We start from the raw sequence: 17,158 nt of genomic DNA, 5'->3' as shown, positions 1-17,158 counted from the left end.
GTGTCTAGAGAAAACGTCCTAGAGTTCATTCAGATTCTCTAGTTCGTTTTTCAGAAAATATTTTCGGTGTCTTCGAAATTGTGTTAAGTTTTAAAGGAGCGGGGGATAGACCAAATGATCGAGTTCTCTTTCTCTTTCTTTACAATTGTAATAATTACAACTATCGGATAAGAGGGCTAGTAAGGAAGCTTTTCTTTCTGCTCATTCGATTCGAGTAATAAATTATGTAGGAGATTTGCAAGCAGCTTATGCAATCCGACGATGTAACGGGCAGAAGGCTACGTTTTCTCTTTGATAGAGACTTCTTAAGCCTCGACACGATCGTCAACCGTTGTGTCATGAATCAAACCGTAGGCCATACTTTGGTCCATTTGAAGGAAGAAACGTATCATGAATTATTCATAAAGCGGAATGAAAGCTGAATTTGAAATATAGGTGCGGACAGTTCGATACGACGGGTTTATAAAAATATATATATATCGTTATGACTAGTGTGGTGTCCATCTCTAGCAATGCGTCCGCATATCGAAAAAGGGAAATATTTTTTCCGGAAAATCGACGTTGTCGGCGAAACACAAAATTTGTTTCTTCTTTTTCTTTTTTTTTTTTGCTCTTTCTGTTTTTTCTTTTGTCATATATCAACTACCACATCACATAGACATTTATTTGTTTTCAACATATTTTTGGACTTTTGTTCAGAATTCCGTAGAGGGTGGTTTAGTAAGAGGGTGGTTGGTTGCTTTTCATCCCAGTATACATTTCTCTCGTTATCGGGCGGTCACCGGAAATGACGTTTCTTTTTGTCAAAGTGCTACAAAAGCTTAGGCGTCTGATAGCCGAAAGGGCGGCCGCGAAAGAAAATTATGTCGAAACTGGAGCCCGTAACATTAGGAGCATTGTATTGTAGCGCGAGACTACGACTCTCGAGGGAACAGGGTGGGAAGGCAAGGCAAGGCAGCTTTGGTCCTTCTCCAACTCACGTTTCTGCCTCCATATCGACTAACACAGAAAGTCGTCCACACGGAGCCACGGCACGAAGCCACGGACGGAATGGGACATGCCCTCAGGTGGTGCTCCAGAGCGGCAAATGAATTGTTTAATTGAATTAGTCGACGAGCTGGTGCCACGATGCGCATTATAATTTCCGCGAGCTCAATGCTCTTTCTTTCATGTGCGGCTTTTATGAAAACAAGTGGGACGAAGCGATTGAGTCGAAGAAAGGGAATCGGATGGTAAGATCAAAGGAAAAGAAACAGAAAAATGTAAAAGTAACCACTGACATCACCTCTAATCTCGTCGTCTCATTGGACTAAGAATTATTAATGCCAGCCACTTGACACTCTTGCATCGTAGTAGTCGTTGTTGACTTGACCCATCGTATCTCTTAGCAGGCCTAAGTAGATGTTAGAACACGTTGCAAGAAGGGTAGAAAAGAGAAAAAAGCATGGGGGATGTAAGAAGGGAGAAAGAGGGTCCGAAAAAGAAAGAAAAGAAGAAAGGTGGAGAGAGCGATCGGTTCCGCGAGAGACTTCTATTTCTTTACCCCGAGGGACTCCCGGTAGGGCCTTGTGCTCGACTGCCGCCCAATTTCAACCAATTTGGCCGAAAGTTGGGCGTAATTTTATTTTCACACGTCTGCAGTCACCACCAACTCGTACAGTGTGCGGCTCGTTCGTGCGAAGGCAACACCAGCTATATACCATCAGCACCAGCAATAGCAGCTTCGAACCAGCTACAGTTCTTTCTGCCTACTCGTATCGTACCTCTGGGGAGATGGACCTAACTCGTGAAGGATCGTAAGAAAACGAAGGGACGAAATAGGAACGGTCTTGCTACCCACCACCCCAAAGCCACCGTCCCAATCCTTTTATCTTTGCACAATCAGCAACGAAAGGTGATTCGTGTAATCGCTCTTTGATCCATGTACCGTTGCCAGGGTCGTTCTTTTTAAAAAAATTGGTAAATAAAAGAGCATCGCTGAGAAGAAAAGTAACCATTGTACGAATCTAAAAACTGTTTCATCGTTCTATGATGACTGTTTTTGGTAAATTTAGATATAAATTGGATATTAATATTATCCCTTTGGGAAAAAAGTTTTCATCTGGTCCGTAGAACTCGAGGGAGTTGGAGTGCGTTTATAAAATCAAAAAACAAGATTCCCGCGGAGCCAATGGCTCGCACCGAAGGAAACTTACCCTTACTCGAGCAGACTTTTTACGACCTTTGACTCCCGCGACAAAGATGAAAATAATAGGTTACCACAGGTTGGCGGTATTTGCACATTCCCCTCCTCGCCCCTTTCTCTTCTTTACTGGGGTTTTCAAAGAGAACGGGGGGAGAAGGATTGTCATTTTACAGTCGTTAAGCGCAATAGCGGTCTAATAAAAAGCCCATCTCGTTTTCAACCCTTCTTAAGTTGAGACGGCACATTTAATTGCGTCGCTTTAGTTTTTCTCGGATTAGTCCTTACCGGTAAACGTACCGTGAACATAGAAGAGTATTTCTTCGGGAGTACTTTTAATAAATCTCTTTAAGCAACGAAAAAGACGATTGATCGTTTCCACGTAGAGATCGTTCATTGGACGGTTTAAACGTAAAATCGGTATCAAGGGGCAGTCTACGGGGCGTGGTTACGTTACAGTGGTATTCACTCGACCACATTCACTGGCTTGTCAGCAAACACGGGCTTGATAGCGCTTGAATAATGTATGCTGCTTAAGCGGTAGCCGCTTTACCGCGTATTGCCGTATCACCGTGACATCCCTGTACTTGCCACGCCTCTTCTTCGTTACCTATTTCTCTTTGAGAGTTCGGTCGCTGGTACATCATGGTTTACGTAAAAAAGAAAAAAAAGAAAAACAATATGAAAAATAACAATGACGAGGATGACGACAACAGAAGACCTTAAATCTTTTTCAAAAAAATGATCTTTAGGTGTTATATATGGAAAAAGAAAAAGAAATCAAAAATAAAAAGGAGAAAAAATCTGAACGTTTAAAAAATGTTTAACGTTGCTTAGTTTAAGTCGATTAATCGAATGCTAGGTAGTCGACTGAGAACATTCCTTTCTGATTACAGTATCTTGGAACTGCGTAAAGAGAAAAGCCGAGACGCAGCGAGATCGAGACGGGGTAAGGAGAACTTTGAGTTCTACGAGCTAGCGAAGATGTTACCTTTGCCGGCGGCCATTACCTCTCAACTGGACAAAGCCTCCATTATAAGGCTTACCATCTCTTACCTCAAACTCCGAGACTTCTCGGGTCATGGTGATCCTCCATGGAGTCGTGATGGACCACCACCTAACAAAACTGTGAAAGGTAGGCGAATAGTTTGACCTCGGTAAATCCTAAATTACGAAATAAAAAAAAAGAAAAAGAGAAAGAAAGATAAAGAGAGAGAGAGAGAGAGAGAGAGAGAAAGAGAGGAAGAGATTTTTAAATTTCGTTATTTTATCCTTGTTCTTGACACATGTATATACTTTATAGTCGATTAGATACCCACAAAGTGTATCTGCCGTTGATATTTTTTGATGGATCAGTTCTCGATCTAGGATAGGTCGAGCGACTAAAAGTTAACGGGGATTGAAAGCAAGGGCTAGTAGGTACTCTGATCGAATGGCGAAAATTTCTCTTCGGGGACGCGACTTGGAAAAGAAGTCAACCGCGTCATAATTTTGTTATAGACGATAGTGTCTCTCTCTCTCTCTCTCTCTCTCTTTCTCTTTCTCTCTTTCTTCTTTCTCTCTTTCTTTCTTTTTCGTAGCACGTCTTTGTAGCGGACACGTGTCTCGTGTCTGCTACAGTCTGACAGCCGAGGGATCGTTCTGGGAAGCGTTCGATTAACTCGATTTCTGTGTCACAAGCGAGAATCAACGTTCCTTTCTTCTTCCTCTTTCCCTCTTCTTTTCTTTCTTTCTATCTTTATTTTCTTTTATCTCTCTTTTTCTTTCTTGTTTCCTTCGGAGATAACATTCATGCGGATCTTAGGATCTCTTGATTAACGAAACAATATTAAGATGAGAAGAAGAAGGGTAAAACGAAAGATTTCGTATATTTTCGAAGTGCAGTTTTATCGGAACGAGATTGGTTCCATTTTCGTTAAATGAACCACGAAAATGAAGGAAAGCGAAGAGCGATGTTATCGTTCGATTATCGCCGACAATTCTCTATTACTATGTATCTGCGAATCTTCTACCGGTCGCACGGTCACTTCTCTTATAAAGGATATCTCGAGACAGAATCTATTGCTAGCTTGCTTACGGCACCGTTTTTCCTCGAGAACACGCGACTCTTTCTTTTATACACTTCGATGAAAATTTACGCAGGATTGCCCTTTATTCTACGAAATAGTGGGGAGGAAGAGTTGAATTGATATCGTGAAAGGATCGTTTCGATAGCACCGAAATGATTTGGTACGGAGTATGTTCACTTTTTAAAAAGGTAGATAAAATGAATATGTTAATAAGAACAATGAAATATATTGAGAACTTGTAATGGCGATATATACGAACAATTTGATGAATTTAAATAATAATAAATGTCATAAGTAAAAAATTATATAACGATAAAAGAACGTCTATTTATGAATTAACTTAATAGTTATAAAAAAAATGGGAAAAATTGAAGCTAGGAAAAAAAAAGAAAATTTTGACTAGAAAATATCTACGTAAATATTTACGTTAAATCTATTTCAATATTCGTGTTCCGATTTAAAAATATTTCACAAAAAATAGAAAAAAGACCGTTTTGTTAGTTAAAACAAAAATATCTAGTATTTAGTTATTTTCAAGTGCTTTTCAATGAAATTTTAATATTCATGGCGTGACATTTAAAACTTATTGTTAGTATAAAAATAACAGGAAAAAAGGAAAGAAAAGAGAAATTATCGAGGACGAGAGATCGATCGACGGTAGTTTAAGAGAGTAGGTCGAGTTAATATTTGTGGTCGATATTGGAGGTGGCAAATTCGGTGGTAACAGTAAGAGAGAGAGAGAGAGAAAAGAGGGAGGGTGCCAAACACGAAGTTGTAGAGTACGTAATGTCGATAGATAGTGGGTACCTAGTAGATACGTATAAAGGCTTAGGTAGTGCGTACCCACATGGAAATCTAATCACAGCATCCCCTACGCGGGGTCCTCGCGTTACCAGCCGCCAATGTAACTAAACTAACGAAATTGAGTTAGGCGCCATTCGGGCATCGCTGCCACAACTTCTCGTCAAACTAAATCCAGTTCGCGGTCTCTCTGTCTCTGTCTCTGTCTCCCTCTGTCTCTCTCTCTCTTTCTCTCTCTCTCTCTCTCTCTCTCTCTCTGTCTCTCTCTCTTTCTCTTTCTCTTCTTCTTTCTCTTTCACTCACTCACTCACTCACTCGTATACACCCTTCGTGAGTTTCCACCCTCGGAGGGCATGTCAATGGCAGAGCGTTGAAAAAAGATCTCTCGACTTAACGAAGCAAAATGCGTTAAAGATTTCTAGACACGTCTGCCGATTTAGTTTTATGCTTCTTTCTTTCTTTCTTTCTTCTCTCTCTCTCTCTCTCTCTCTCTCTTTCTCTCTTTCTTTCTCTTTCTCTTTCTCTCTCTCTCTCTCTCTCTTTCTCTCTTTCTTTCTCTTTCTCTTTCTCTCTCTCTCTCTCTCTCTTTCTCTCTCTTTCTCTTTCTCTTTTGTTCTTATCTGTCCTTTGTTCCTTGTCTCTTGATTCTGTTCTTCTTGTTCAACCTAAAAAAATATTTTTTTTCGTACCGTTTAACTTTGATCACCAACTCGGTTAGATACAGTAATTAGATCTTAGATTTTAAATCTAGTAGAGTTAGAGATAGAATATATAAAAAGAGAATATAATATTACTTGAAACTTAAAGTATAAACTATATTATACGTATAATTAAACTATATTATACGTATATATTATAAGTATAATTTATATTTAGCAAATATAATATGAACTAGCAATTAATTTTATTAAAAACGAAAAAATAAATATATATTTATGAACGAATTCAAAGTTATATGATGTTATAAAGAATTAAAATTGATGTTATGATATTACAAATTTTTTTAATGGCTGTGTTGATTTAATCGTCGATAGTTTTATTTGTTTTACTTGAGTTCATTGTAATACAGACGAAGGGTGAGATGCTGATACTTCGAGTCTCGATCTACAGAATTAAATTTTAGGTTTCATTGACTTCCATAAATATTTATCAAAAAAATAGATAAAGTAAATGAAGGGATGGAAAAGTTGTGCAATTAGAAACGTTTTTAATCAAATGTAATGACAATTTATTGAAATCGAATGCATCAAGTGTTAACTGGAAAAATAACGTATAGAGTGGGTAAATTATCGTTTAGCACGTACGACCTTATGCGTCTCGTCGATTCCCTTTAGAAATAGAGGATCACTACCGGGAAATGTAACAAATTCGGCCATTTTTCATTAAATCCTGCTCCCTGGAGCCCGAACAAAAGAGGGTATGGCGTTACGTTATGTTCCTCGCTTAGGTACTATCGGCCACCCACCCTGTACCTTTTCTCCGGTGATAGTCGGAATTTCGGAAACCCTACGAATCTTTTCTTTTCGTTTTATGCGTTATTCCGACGCTTATGACACGACGCCTCATAAAAATTTTCTTTTCCTCCCAATTTGATTTTCTTCACTTAGATTTCATACGAACTACTATATATCTATATATATCTATATATATCTATATATATCTATATATATATATATATATATATATCTATCTATATATATATATATATATATATATATATATATATATATGCGTACGCACGCTCGCACGCACACACACACACGTATGTATGTATGTATGTATATATATATATGTGTATATGTGTATATGTATATCTAAATTTTATTCTAATCGTCTATTAATAAGTGCATTTTTTATTAATATACATTTTTATTTTTATCTATAAATGATAAATGATAAATTTTTTAATAAACTCAAAGATCGAAAGAAGAAACTAAAAAGGAAAATAGAAATATAGAAAGGGCTTCGCCCTTTCGATATTTTTCTACTTTCTTCAAATAAATATCGTCGAGTTACGAGGCGAGAAAAGTATACGGAACGTGTATGAGATATTTATCAAAATATTGTGATAACGGAGAATGGCAGGGGTGAGACAACGGGGAAAGATTTATGGAGGGGTCAGCTGTCCGACCGAAACACGTAGATTCCAGTATAACCAGTGTTAACTTTCGAAATTAGTAAGTGATAAATGTGAGTTAAACCGACGTAAGCAGTATTGCTTTTTCAAGATATATAGAGATATTATTATATAAGCATCTGTTATCTTTTTCCTTTTCTTTTTAACAAAATTTTTACCTCCTCCATTTCTCTTATAAAATAATAAAAACGATGATAAATATGATAGAGGAAAGAACTTAATTGTAATAAATTATATTCTAATAAAAATTTCTTTTAATTTTTCATCGAGTTGTATAATATATACTTTCTAAACGTTAATTATTAAAACTTTTTACTATTCTATTTCATAGAATGTAGATTATTAGAAATTTTGTAAAAATGATAATTCCTTTGTGATCAATGAACATTCGAATAGATTGAATGATATTAAAAGATGAGTGGAAAAAAACAAAGGTGTTCGTCAATACTGAAATCCGGTTGGATTATCATAGACATGGTCCATATATGCTAGAGAAATATCGGAATTAACTTGTTGACGGAAAAGCCCGAAGTAAGGTTAGGTCAGTCCGACGGGCAGCCTCATCCCGATGGACTTACCAGATTAAGCGTTTCGCGCACGAGTTTGATCGAGTCTTCTAAGTCTTTCATTAAGGGAAACCAGGGAGGGTAGGATTATTATTACCGTAAGAAGGAGCTCGTCTTGTTTGTTAAACGAGGGGAAACGAAAGGCGAAAAGGGGTCGTGGCAGCATGGTTAAACCGGATGGGGTGGATGTGACTCACACCAGCCCAAATAAACTGAAGATGGCTTTCATCGCGATGGTCAATCGATCTACATCTACGACTTTATTGAATCCATTTTTGATGATCATTGTATGATGTATATATAATCTTAATTTCACCAAGAATTCTTTTGTACTCCTTATCTGAATTATATTATATTTAATTAATAATAGAAAAACATTGTTATTCAAAAATAATATTTTAATGTTTTGAACTATTTTTTCTATTATTGCAGATGAAAGCAAAATTATGATGTTTTATAAATTACTAGGAATAAGAACTATTTCATGAATAAAAAATGATATGTTCTTTCGATGTAATAATAGTTTTTGAAGAAAATAGTTCGTAACATTTTATTTGTATTACATTGTATACCTTTATTTGCGAATAATAATATTATAAGTCAAGAAAAAAATATAAAATATTAAACAATTCGAGCAATTTTTTTCGTTTCGGATATAGATAATCAAGTCTGCAATTATGTTTTATGATACGAATAAGATCTACCATAAAACAAGGAATATAATAAATTTATTGATAACTTTAAAAAAAAAAAGAAAGAAAAAAGTATGTTATATTATATATATTATGTATATTATATAAAAGTATAGTATATTATGAAAAAAAGTATATATTGATATGTAAGATATTCATTTAATAATCAATTTTATCCTCGTTGATAGTCTTTTTTGATCTGTTCGGTGTATCTTCCTACATTATCATGATTTAACGTTTTGCGTAGGTACAAATCGCGTGAGGTCGGCAGCAAACGCGGCAGTAGATCATTTCGAGGTACATCAGGGTACACATATATTACAGGTACGTACTTACATGGTAACAATTAGTTGCAACGAAATGGACAATGATAATTACGTATCTACGAATAGATCTAGAATAAATGTTAAAACATTTGTTGCAGTCATTGGATGGCTTCGCGATGGCGGTCGCTGCGGACGGAAGGTTCCTGTACATATCCGAGACCGTGTCGATCTACCTAGGTCTTTCGCAGGTGAGTTTTTATATTTCTCGTAAAGATTTGTAAGTAGCGTAAAAAGGGATAGATAGGGTTAAAGAGAAAGGAATATAAAATTCGCGAGTAGTGAAAGAGAGAAAAAGAGACAGAGACATACATACATGGTTAGACCTTAGCGGAAAGGCAAAAATAGTAGCATGGAAGTGACGAAGGAAAGCCAAAGACGACGAAGACGAGGAGGATAAAGAGGGAAAACACGCAAATGATGGTACCTGCAGGATGGAGGTGGAAGAAGAAGGAAAGAGTACTGTCGAAAAAAAGGAAAAGAGAGGAAGAAAGAGAAAAAGAAAGAGAGAGAGAGAGAAAGAGAGAGAAAAGTTGATAGCGTGGAAGAAAAGGATAAGGAGGAGAGGTCAAGGGGGAAAAGAGGAGAAGGTTGTATGAGTTGGCGGCCATACTGGTTGGCACCAGGCATGACATAGACGAGGGAAGGATGGGTGGATGGAGGCGGAGGTGGTCGCATGCGGCTCACGTAGCCTCTGCACGGCGGCGTGTTCGCCATTCCTAATGCCCCGAGCTCGTGAAGGTAGTAGTAGAGTGGATGGGGAAGAGAGAGAGAGAGAGAGAGAGAGAGAGAGAGAGAGAGAGAGAGTCGGAACAGCAAGAGGGAGCCATTGCAAGAGAGAGAACCAAAGAGGAGGAGGAGGAGAAAGAGGAGAAGAGGGAAGGCGAGAAAGAGGGATATGGCGGGGGTAGGTGAGGGAGGTGACCGGTGTACCAGCTCGATTCTACGAGAGACTCTCGCGGAGCAATCAATAGGGTGTTTCGAGGATTCGGGAAACCGGTGGCAGCTAAAAACATGGCTGCCGCCATCAAGAAGACCGAACCTTTCTTTATGTCTTCCTTTTTCATTACTTCCGACTCTAGCAGAAAACTAGCCCGATGTCTACCAAAATGTTCGACTTGGAAAGATGTCTATTTCAAGGGTGGCTTATCGAATGCGATACCACGACGCATCTGTGTCCTGGACCCGCAAATGTACTTATATATATAATGGTCTTTATAAAAGGGAGTATCAAAAATGGCGAATAGTAAAGGCTAGTAACGAATAACGAACTGTTATTCGTTTTTCCGATGCACTTATCGTAGCTCGTACGTACGTCTTAATACCGAGAAGAGAAGCGTGACCGACAGACGTTGGGCTTACGCGCGTCATCATCCAAGTTCGCTTATAGAATACAAATAAAGCATTGCTACATATGTATGTATCTATGTATGTACTACCTATGTACATAGGAGTATAGTAATTCGAGGAAATATGTTACGTAGATATATATCACCTCGCAACTATGTGGCTAGTTTAAGTATAGAGAAATCATCGATGAAGTGAAACGAAAAAATCGATGATGATTTCAGGTAGAAATGACAGGTTCGAGCGTTTTCGATTACGTGCATCAGCAGGATCACGCCGAGGTCGCTGAACAATTAGGACTGGGTTTGGCTTCATCCGCAAGCTCTTCCGGTCCGCATTCGTCTAGTTCCGGTTTAGCTTCTCCGAGTAGTGCCGCTTCGGAGGAACATGGCTCGTCCTCGACTGCAAATCCAGACGGTATGTTTATAACGTAATTGAAAGAATATTTTGGTTTTTTTTAAGTTGTTCCCAACGAAATCCTGTGTATTTTGTTTTTTTTACAGTGTCTTCCTTGATGTCGCTCTCAGCGAGTGGTCTTTACAAAGGTTACGATCGTGCATTTTGTGTAAGAATGAAATCCACGTTAACGAAAAGAGGTTGCCATTTTAAATCTTCGGGTTATAGAGTATGTTGAAATATGTTTAGAAAACTATATTCCATGTTTTAAATTTTCCTTTTGTTTTTTTTTTATTATTTCATTTCATCTCTTTTTTTGTTTTGCATTGTACTTCATCGAAAATAGGTCGTACTACTATTGTGTCGTTTGAGACCACAATACACGTTTAGTCATACAAGAAAGACGGCCCCTCCATTGATGGGTATGGTTGGCTTGGCTATCGCACTTCCGCCACCGAGCGTACACGAAATCCGATTGGAAACCGACATGTTCGTCACTCGTATCAACTTCGATTTTCGGATAGCACATTGCGAACCAAAGTGAGTGTCTAGATAAACAATGTCTTACATTTTATGACGATAGAATATCGAGTATTTCAAATGATTCTTTGGGAATAATGAAATTGGAAATATCGATTAGTTTGTCGCTCGACTTAATTGAATTATTATTAATCTTTTACATTTATCTATCCAATTTATGTAATTCTTTATATTTATACAAGTATTTTTAGTGCACCTTAGAATATGCAATATTTTATATGTCATTAATAATGTTGCTTGCCAACGCCATCTATCGGTAAACAATATTTTCTGCTCCCACGGTAGACAACTGTTATAGTCATGTTATCCATTGGAGGAGCTTAAAAAGATTTCTTACCCATAGATGGCGTTCTCAAACATCATTATCGGCAGTGTATGGAAGGTTGTCTATCTCAAAGGGGTAATAATTAACATTCTCTGTTAAAAAATTTAATATTTATATTCGATTAGCATGTTTTTTATTTGCTTACAGGGTATCTGAATTATTGGATTATACAGCTGATGAATTAACGGGTAAAAATTTGTATACTTTATGTCACGGTGAGGATGCAAATCGTCTTCGAAAATCACACATAGATCGTGAGTATCCACTTTATTATTTTATTTTTTCTTTTCTTTTTCTTTTTTGATCTTTCCTATTTTCATAATGTCTTGAATTTTAGTAATCCACAAAGGACAAGTCTTAACACATTATTACCGATTAATGAACAAAAGCGGAGGTTATACGTGGCTGCAAACATGTGCGACCGTCGTATGTAATTCCAAAAATGCTGAGGAACAAAACATCATTTGTGTAAACTATGTAATAAGGTAAGCAATAATTAATTCGTAACACCATTTATATAATTAGATACAAAAAAAAATTAAATTTAATTCAATCTATTTAAAAATTCTATTAATAATGCATTTGACAAAACTCCGACAAATTTTTATTACAGCGGTCGTGAATATGAAAATCTAATTATGGATTGTTGTCAACTCGAAGACGGTGTTACTGGTGTTAAACGAGAGGATGCGACAGGAAATGATCCAGAAAATGGATCGCCTGATGCCGATAGAGGAGGTATGATTGTGTTTGTTTTCTTCCCAATAGAATTATTTTAATTCATCATTCGTTACGAAAGACAGGCAATTGATTGTTATCACCAACGTTTAAATTAAATAATTAATTTTATTAAATTCAAATTATTACGTATACGAAATTATATTAGCTATGTGCAGGTAAAACTTTCTAGTGGCATTTCTTAGCGCTGGGACAAAGAATATTAGAAAATTAACGAATCGTAAATCTTGATAGCTTCCTTCTTTTTTTTATTTTTTTTTCTTTCGTTATAAATTGGTGCATAGGTTAATAATACGTTGCATTGAAACGAACGTCGCGGAATAGGTACTATCGAGAGTCTTTCCCTAACGAACTTTTGTTCCTTTGCAGGAAATGTCTGATAATGGTCAAAATTAGAATGCCACGGTACCTCCGTCATCCTGATCTTCCGAACGATCCGGAAACACACGTGAAACGCCTGTAAGGTGCTCGCCCGTGTTTAAAATATATTATTTATATCACACTACGTTTACAAGTGTTTTACTCTACCTCATCTTTCAATTCTCGTAAGCATAATCATGGCAAACAGTAACGTTCACTACCTTTTAGCGTGAATTAATTTTTAAGGAATGTATAAGTCGTTGTATATTTTGAAAAAGTAAAAATATATTCACGTGTGTTTTCGATACTATTCACGTGAGAGAAAAATCAATAGAATATCATGTCAGAAAGATCTATCGACACATACGTATATTAATTCAGCGCTAGTATAATAAGAGAAACTAAAATATTTAACTTCAAAAATATGATATATATATATATATATATATCATTTATATATTTTCTTTTTTGTAAAAAAAAACACAATTTACAGACACAATTAAATTTGTGTTAGCAAAACTTAAATCGTGTGAAAGAGAAAAGCTTTAACGTTCGTTTCCACGAGAATATGTACTAATATCGTACGTGTCAAAACGTAGTTCGAAAGAAAGTCAGCGTAAAATAGAAAAGAGATCCGTATCATTTCAGAAGGACGAAGTCGTGGAGGTCCGACGAATCAGCATCAAGAACATCCTCATCGTTCTCCGCCGGAAGATCGGGAGGACACACGAGGTTCAGAGAGCGAGAAGAGAGGCAACAGGCATCATGATAGCATGGCTCAGCTTCAGCAGGAACCACAGGCAGCAATAGGAAATATCAGCACGCTGGTGGTAAAATTACGTGGACACAAGCGAAAGCTTCAGGAGGAGGAGAGCAGTTCGAATGAGGAGGACGAAGAGGAGGAGGTTACTGAGAAAGTGGCGAACAACGAGAGGAATAATCCTTTAAGCCCAACACCTTCAAATCACTCGATCTCTACAAACGAACAAGTCTTGTGCGCGACGAGTCCAAAGTCTAGACGAAGTGGTGAAGGAAATGTTAGGTCTGGGACAACTGATGTAACCGAAAACAGTGGTGGTGGTGGTGGGAATAGTAATCCTGGTAGTAACACTGGTGGAACCGACACCGGTCCTGGAAGCGTCGGTGGTGTTGGTGCTACAGCTGGGGCATCAGTGAAGGACCTGGAACAAGCGATGTCAAAGCATCTACCTGGTACAGCATTGAATAAATCTAATTCTCCGAGTCTACATCAACCTACAGATTTTAGTACGGACGCTTTGTTGAAACAACAACAGCAAAGAAGTACAATACAATGGATAGGAGCACATCATCACCTCGGTCACCTAAGTCCTCAACAATCGGCGACCGCACCGTTACCAGCCTCGGCCCTTCTCAGGCAACTCTACGCAAATCGGGAAAGCGTGATACGTGCGAATGTTCACGGGATAACGTCGGCTGGAGGTGCGAGGACACCTTCATCGGGTGGATCCTATTATGCCAGCGAGACCGGTCAAAATGGTCCACTACCAACACCACCGGGTTCCGAAGGTTCGAGTACCTATGGCGAACATCAGTTCATTCTAACTACACACAATCAAAAAGCTTCGGCCAGTGGTAACAGCTGTGGAACCGATGCTTTTACAAGTTTGGTATCTTCATATTCGACGGCAGGTGGTTACGCGGTAGATTATCATTCGGCCATGACGCCACCGTCATCAGTCTCGCCTCGTGACAAGCAACAACAGCAACAGCATCATCACCACCATCACCATCAACAGCAACCACAGCAGCAACAGCAACAACAACAGCAACAACAACTTCACCCGGTGAATGTGATCAGCTCGTATGACACCTCCTCGACCTATGGGGAACCTGTATTACGTCATCAGTACGAACCGGCTCAACCTTTACCTCTAAAACCACAAGTCTACTCAGCGACCGTTCACCCGAGTGCCCTCGATGCTGCGGCAGCATACGCCTCTGCTGGTCTCGGAGAACAAGCCCAGTTTTATCATCACCCAGCTGCAGCAGCGGCAGCCGCAGCAGCTGGTTTCCATATATATCACCCGTCTAACAAGGCAACGGCAAACAGTTGGTACGGTTCGACGTCCTAGTGGCGTCCCAGTGCTGTACGCGACACGCGTGTACTTAAATAATTCGAATTTTTGAACGAAGAACATGATCGGACTGACGGGGCTGTCTCGTATGCATATCAATCGAAGATAACGAATAGTCAACGTGATCAATTTTCTTCGCTTTAACTTCGAGTCCTTCCTTTCTACCATACATCCCCCGATCCCCGGCCCCAATTCGTTGATAAATCTAGTTGATTTGTATCAGTCAACATATCGATATATATCAACGATTAGTTGGTAGAAAAGGAACTAAAGAAAGAAATATCGAAAGTGTGTTGTTCTCGTCGTCTCGCACGCTCAAGGCGACGATCGTGCTGTGACTATATCGCCATAACCCCTTGCAGCCTGACATACTTCCATTACAGTCTGAATATAATTGTGAGGTATTACAAGCTATGATAGGGGATGTTCGTATCGATCAAAACTAGATAAATAGATTCTAGTTACGTCTTGAGACTCTTTTATCCAAAATGATATTTGCTTGTGTCGATTCGATGACGTTATGCTGGACTAACAAAGAAATTATTTGTTTCTCGAGGTGCTCTCTCTTTTTCTCTTTCTGTCTCTCTCTTTCTCTCTCTCTCTCTCTTTCTCTCTCTCTCTCTCTCTCTTTCTAGCTTTTTTTCTTTGTCTACATTTTAAAGAGACAAGAAATCGTGCAATATAGGTAAGCGAGAAAAACGTCTGACAAAAAAAAGTGCTGCATCGTGTCAGACCGCAAAGGGTTAATTCTTGCACGTAGGATGCAAACTTATTGTAATATAAAGAATTAACAAAAAAAAAAAAAAATAAAGAAAATAAAAGAAAATAAATAAAAAGAAACAGTAAAACTAAATTATTATCTACGGTGGAACGTAGGCCTCGAAGGGATTACGCGCAACAAAACAAAAAGAAATGAATTTCGTGCCGACATCTAGCGTAAGTCTCTATCAAAATGATTTCAACGCGACGACTGTGTATGTATCTATATGATCTAAATGCAAAATGGTGGATATGCAAGAGAAAGAAAAATAACAAATAAAGAGAGGAAGAGGACTACAAATAATAATTAATCGTCATTGTCGTTATTACTATTGACGGAACTATATTTGCATCGTGACAATAGTTACTCGAATTATTATTATTATTATTATTATTATTATTATTATTATTATTATTATTATTATTATTATTATTATTATTATTATTATTACTATTATTATTATTATTATTATTATTATTATTATTATTATTATTATTATTATTATTATTATTATTATTATTATTATTATTATTATTATTATTATTATTATTATTATTATTATTATTTTTATTATTATTATTATTAATTATTATTATTAATATTATTATTATTATTATTATTATTATTATTATTATTATTATTATTATTATTATTATTATTATTATTATTATTACAATTATTATTATAATTATTATTATATATTATTTAGTTTTAGCAATTTTTTTTATACCGTAAATCGTTTCGTTTTGCTCCTCGTACCTCGATTGAATGAAACTACACACGTATGTACGCTACGTTGATGATAAATTTTTGAACGAACTCATAGTGGTTCGTTTTAATCGTTCAGTTTTAGAAAAAAAATATAAAAAAGAAAAGAAAAGAAAAGATAAGAACTAATTAAAATCGCGCGGATCGCTATCACTCGCGATAATACGTGTAGAAACTCTCATTGCCAAAGTACTCTGAACTCTTTCGACGAATAAACTCTTTCCGTTTCACATAGGGCATATTATATATATTATATAAATATATATATACATATATATATACATACATACATACATACATACTTGTACGACTTATCGCCATTTCTCATTTTGTTTTTTACCTTGTACCCTTCGTTTCCGCACATCTTAAAATAGTTCAGTTTTCGCGATAAGTGTAAAATTTTACGCAACGATTAAGTGATATTAGGCCGAACTCGAAATAAAAAAAAAATTTCCACGATCGACAATTTCGAGTTTGGTCGGACGGTGAATAAATTGAAGGATTAAACGAAAATAAAAAAAGAAAAGAACAAAAAAAAGAAGAAAAACAAGAAAAAAAACAAGAAGAAAAAGAAGAATAATGCATTTGTTAAGCACTTTGTCAAATTGTTTACACGTTAAGAATAAATAAAGATATGTATATTTACAGGTGCTGCGCAAACGTTGTCTTCTATGTACTGAATAGTTGTAATGTAGATAACAAAAGAAGGAGACAAGTGTCGAGCACGAGAAAAATGAAAAGAAGACAAGAAAGGAAAGAGGCACGAAAGAAAAGAAAAAATAACGAAATATAAAGAGAAATAAAAAAGAGATTACTCTAAAAAAACGTTTCGGATGTAATCTCTTTAGGAGAACGTTCTATTTTATCGAAAAACGTTTTTAATCGGTAGTTCCCGACGAGGAGTGCACTGTGTATAAATAGAGCCTGCGCTCTCTGCAATATTGTGTTATATTATATATTTCTACCCATCGTTTTTCCGAGGTTTTTACAAATTCTGTTTCTGTTAGAAAATCAGCCCATGTAAAAGGAAAACACGA

General features: G+C 36.9%; 1 protein-coding gene across 10 annotated transcripts in view; it reads left to right on the top strand.

Moving 5' to 3' along the window:
- Positions 1-15,718, top strand: part of LOC118448736 (protein trachealess-like) — an 85,853-nt gene extending 70,135 nt beyond the window's left edge. For 6 of the 10 annotated variants that reach the window (XM_035882350.2, XM_035882348.2, XM_035882346.2 and 3 more), the window contains 11 exons: positions 3,079-3,317; positions 8,695-8,771; positions 8,872-8,961; positions 10,342-10,534; positions 10,621-10,742; positions 10,860-11,053; positions 11,397-11,453; positions 11,526-11,632; positions 11,716-11,863; positions 11,992-12,116; positions 13,125-15,718. In XM_035882350.2, the coding sequence (XP_035738243.1) occupies positions 3,079-3,317; positions 8,695-8,771; positions 8,872-8,961; positions 10,342-10,534; positions 10,621-10,742; positions 10,860-11,053; positions 11,397-11,453; positions 11,526-11,632; positions 11,716-11,863; positions 11,992-12,116; positions 13,125-14,590 (2,818 nt within the window). In that variant the 3' untranslated portion in view covers positions 14,591-15,718. Of the gene's footprint in view, positions 1-2,908; positions 2,935-3,078; positions 3,318-8,694; positions 8,772-8,871; positions 8,962-10,341; positions 10,535-10,620; positions 10,743-10,859; positions 11,054-11,396; positions 11,454-11,525; positions 11,633-11,715; positions 11,864-11,991; positions 12,117-13,124 lie in introns of those variants that run through there. The other 4 variants (XM_035882356.2, XM_035882349.2, XM_035882352.2 and 1 more) reach the window with 2 other exon arrangements.
- The last annotated feature ends 1,440 nt before the right edge of the window (positions 15,719-17,158 follow it).

The sequence above is a fragment of the Vespa mandarinia genome, chromosome 3, assembly GCF_050613455.1.
Source record: "Vespa mandarinia isolate Hongniang chromosome 3, ASM5061345v1, whole genome shotgun sequence".
In the NCBI taxonomy this organism is placed as follows: Eukaryota; Metazoa; Arthropoda; class Insecta; order Hymenoptera; family Vespidae; genus Vespa; species Vespa mandarinia.
Note: the sequence above shows the minus strand (reverse complement) of the source record. Positions and strands in the feature narration are given on the sequence as shown.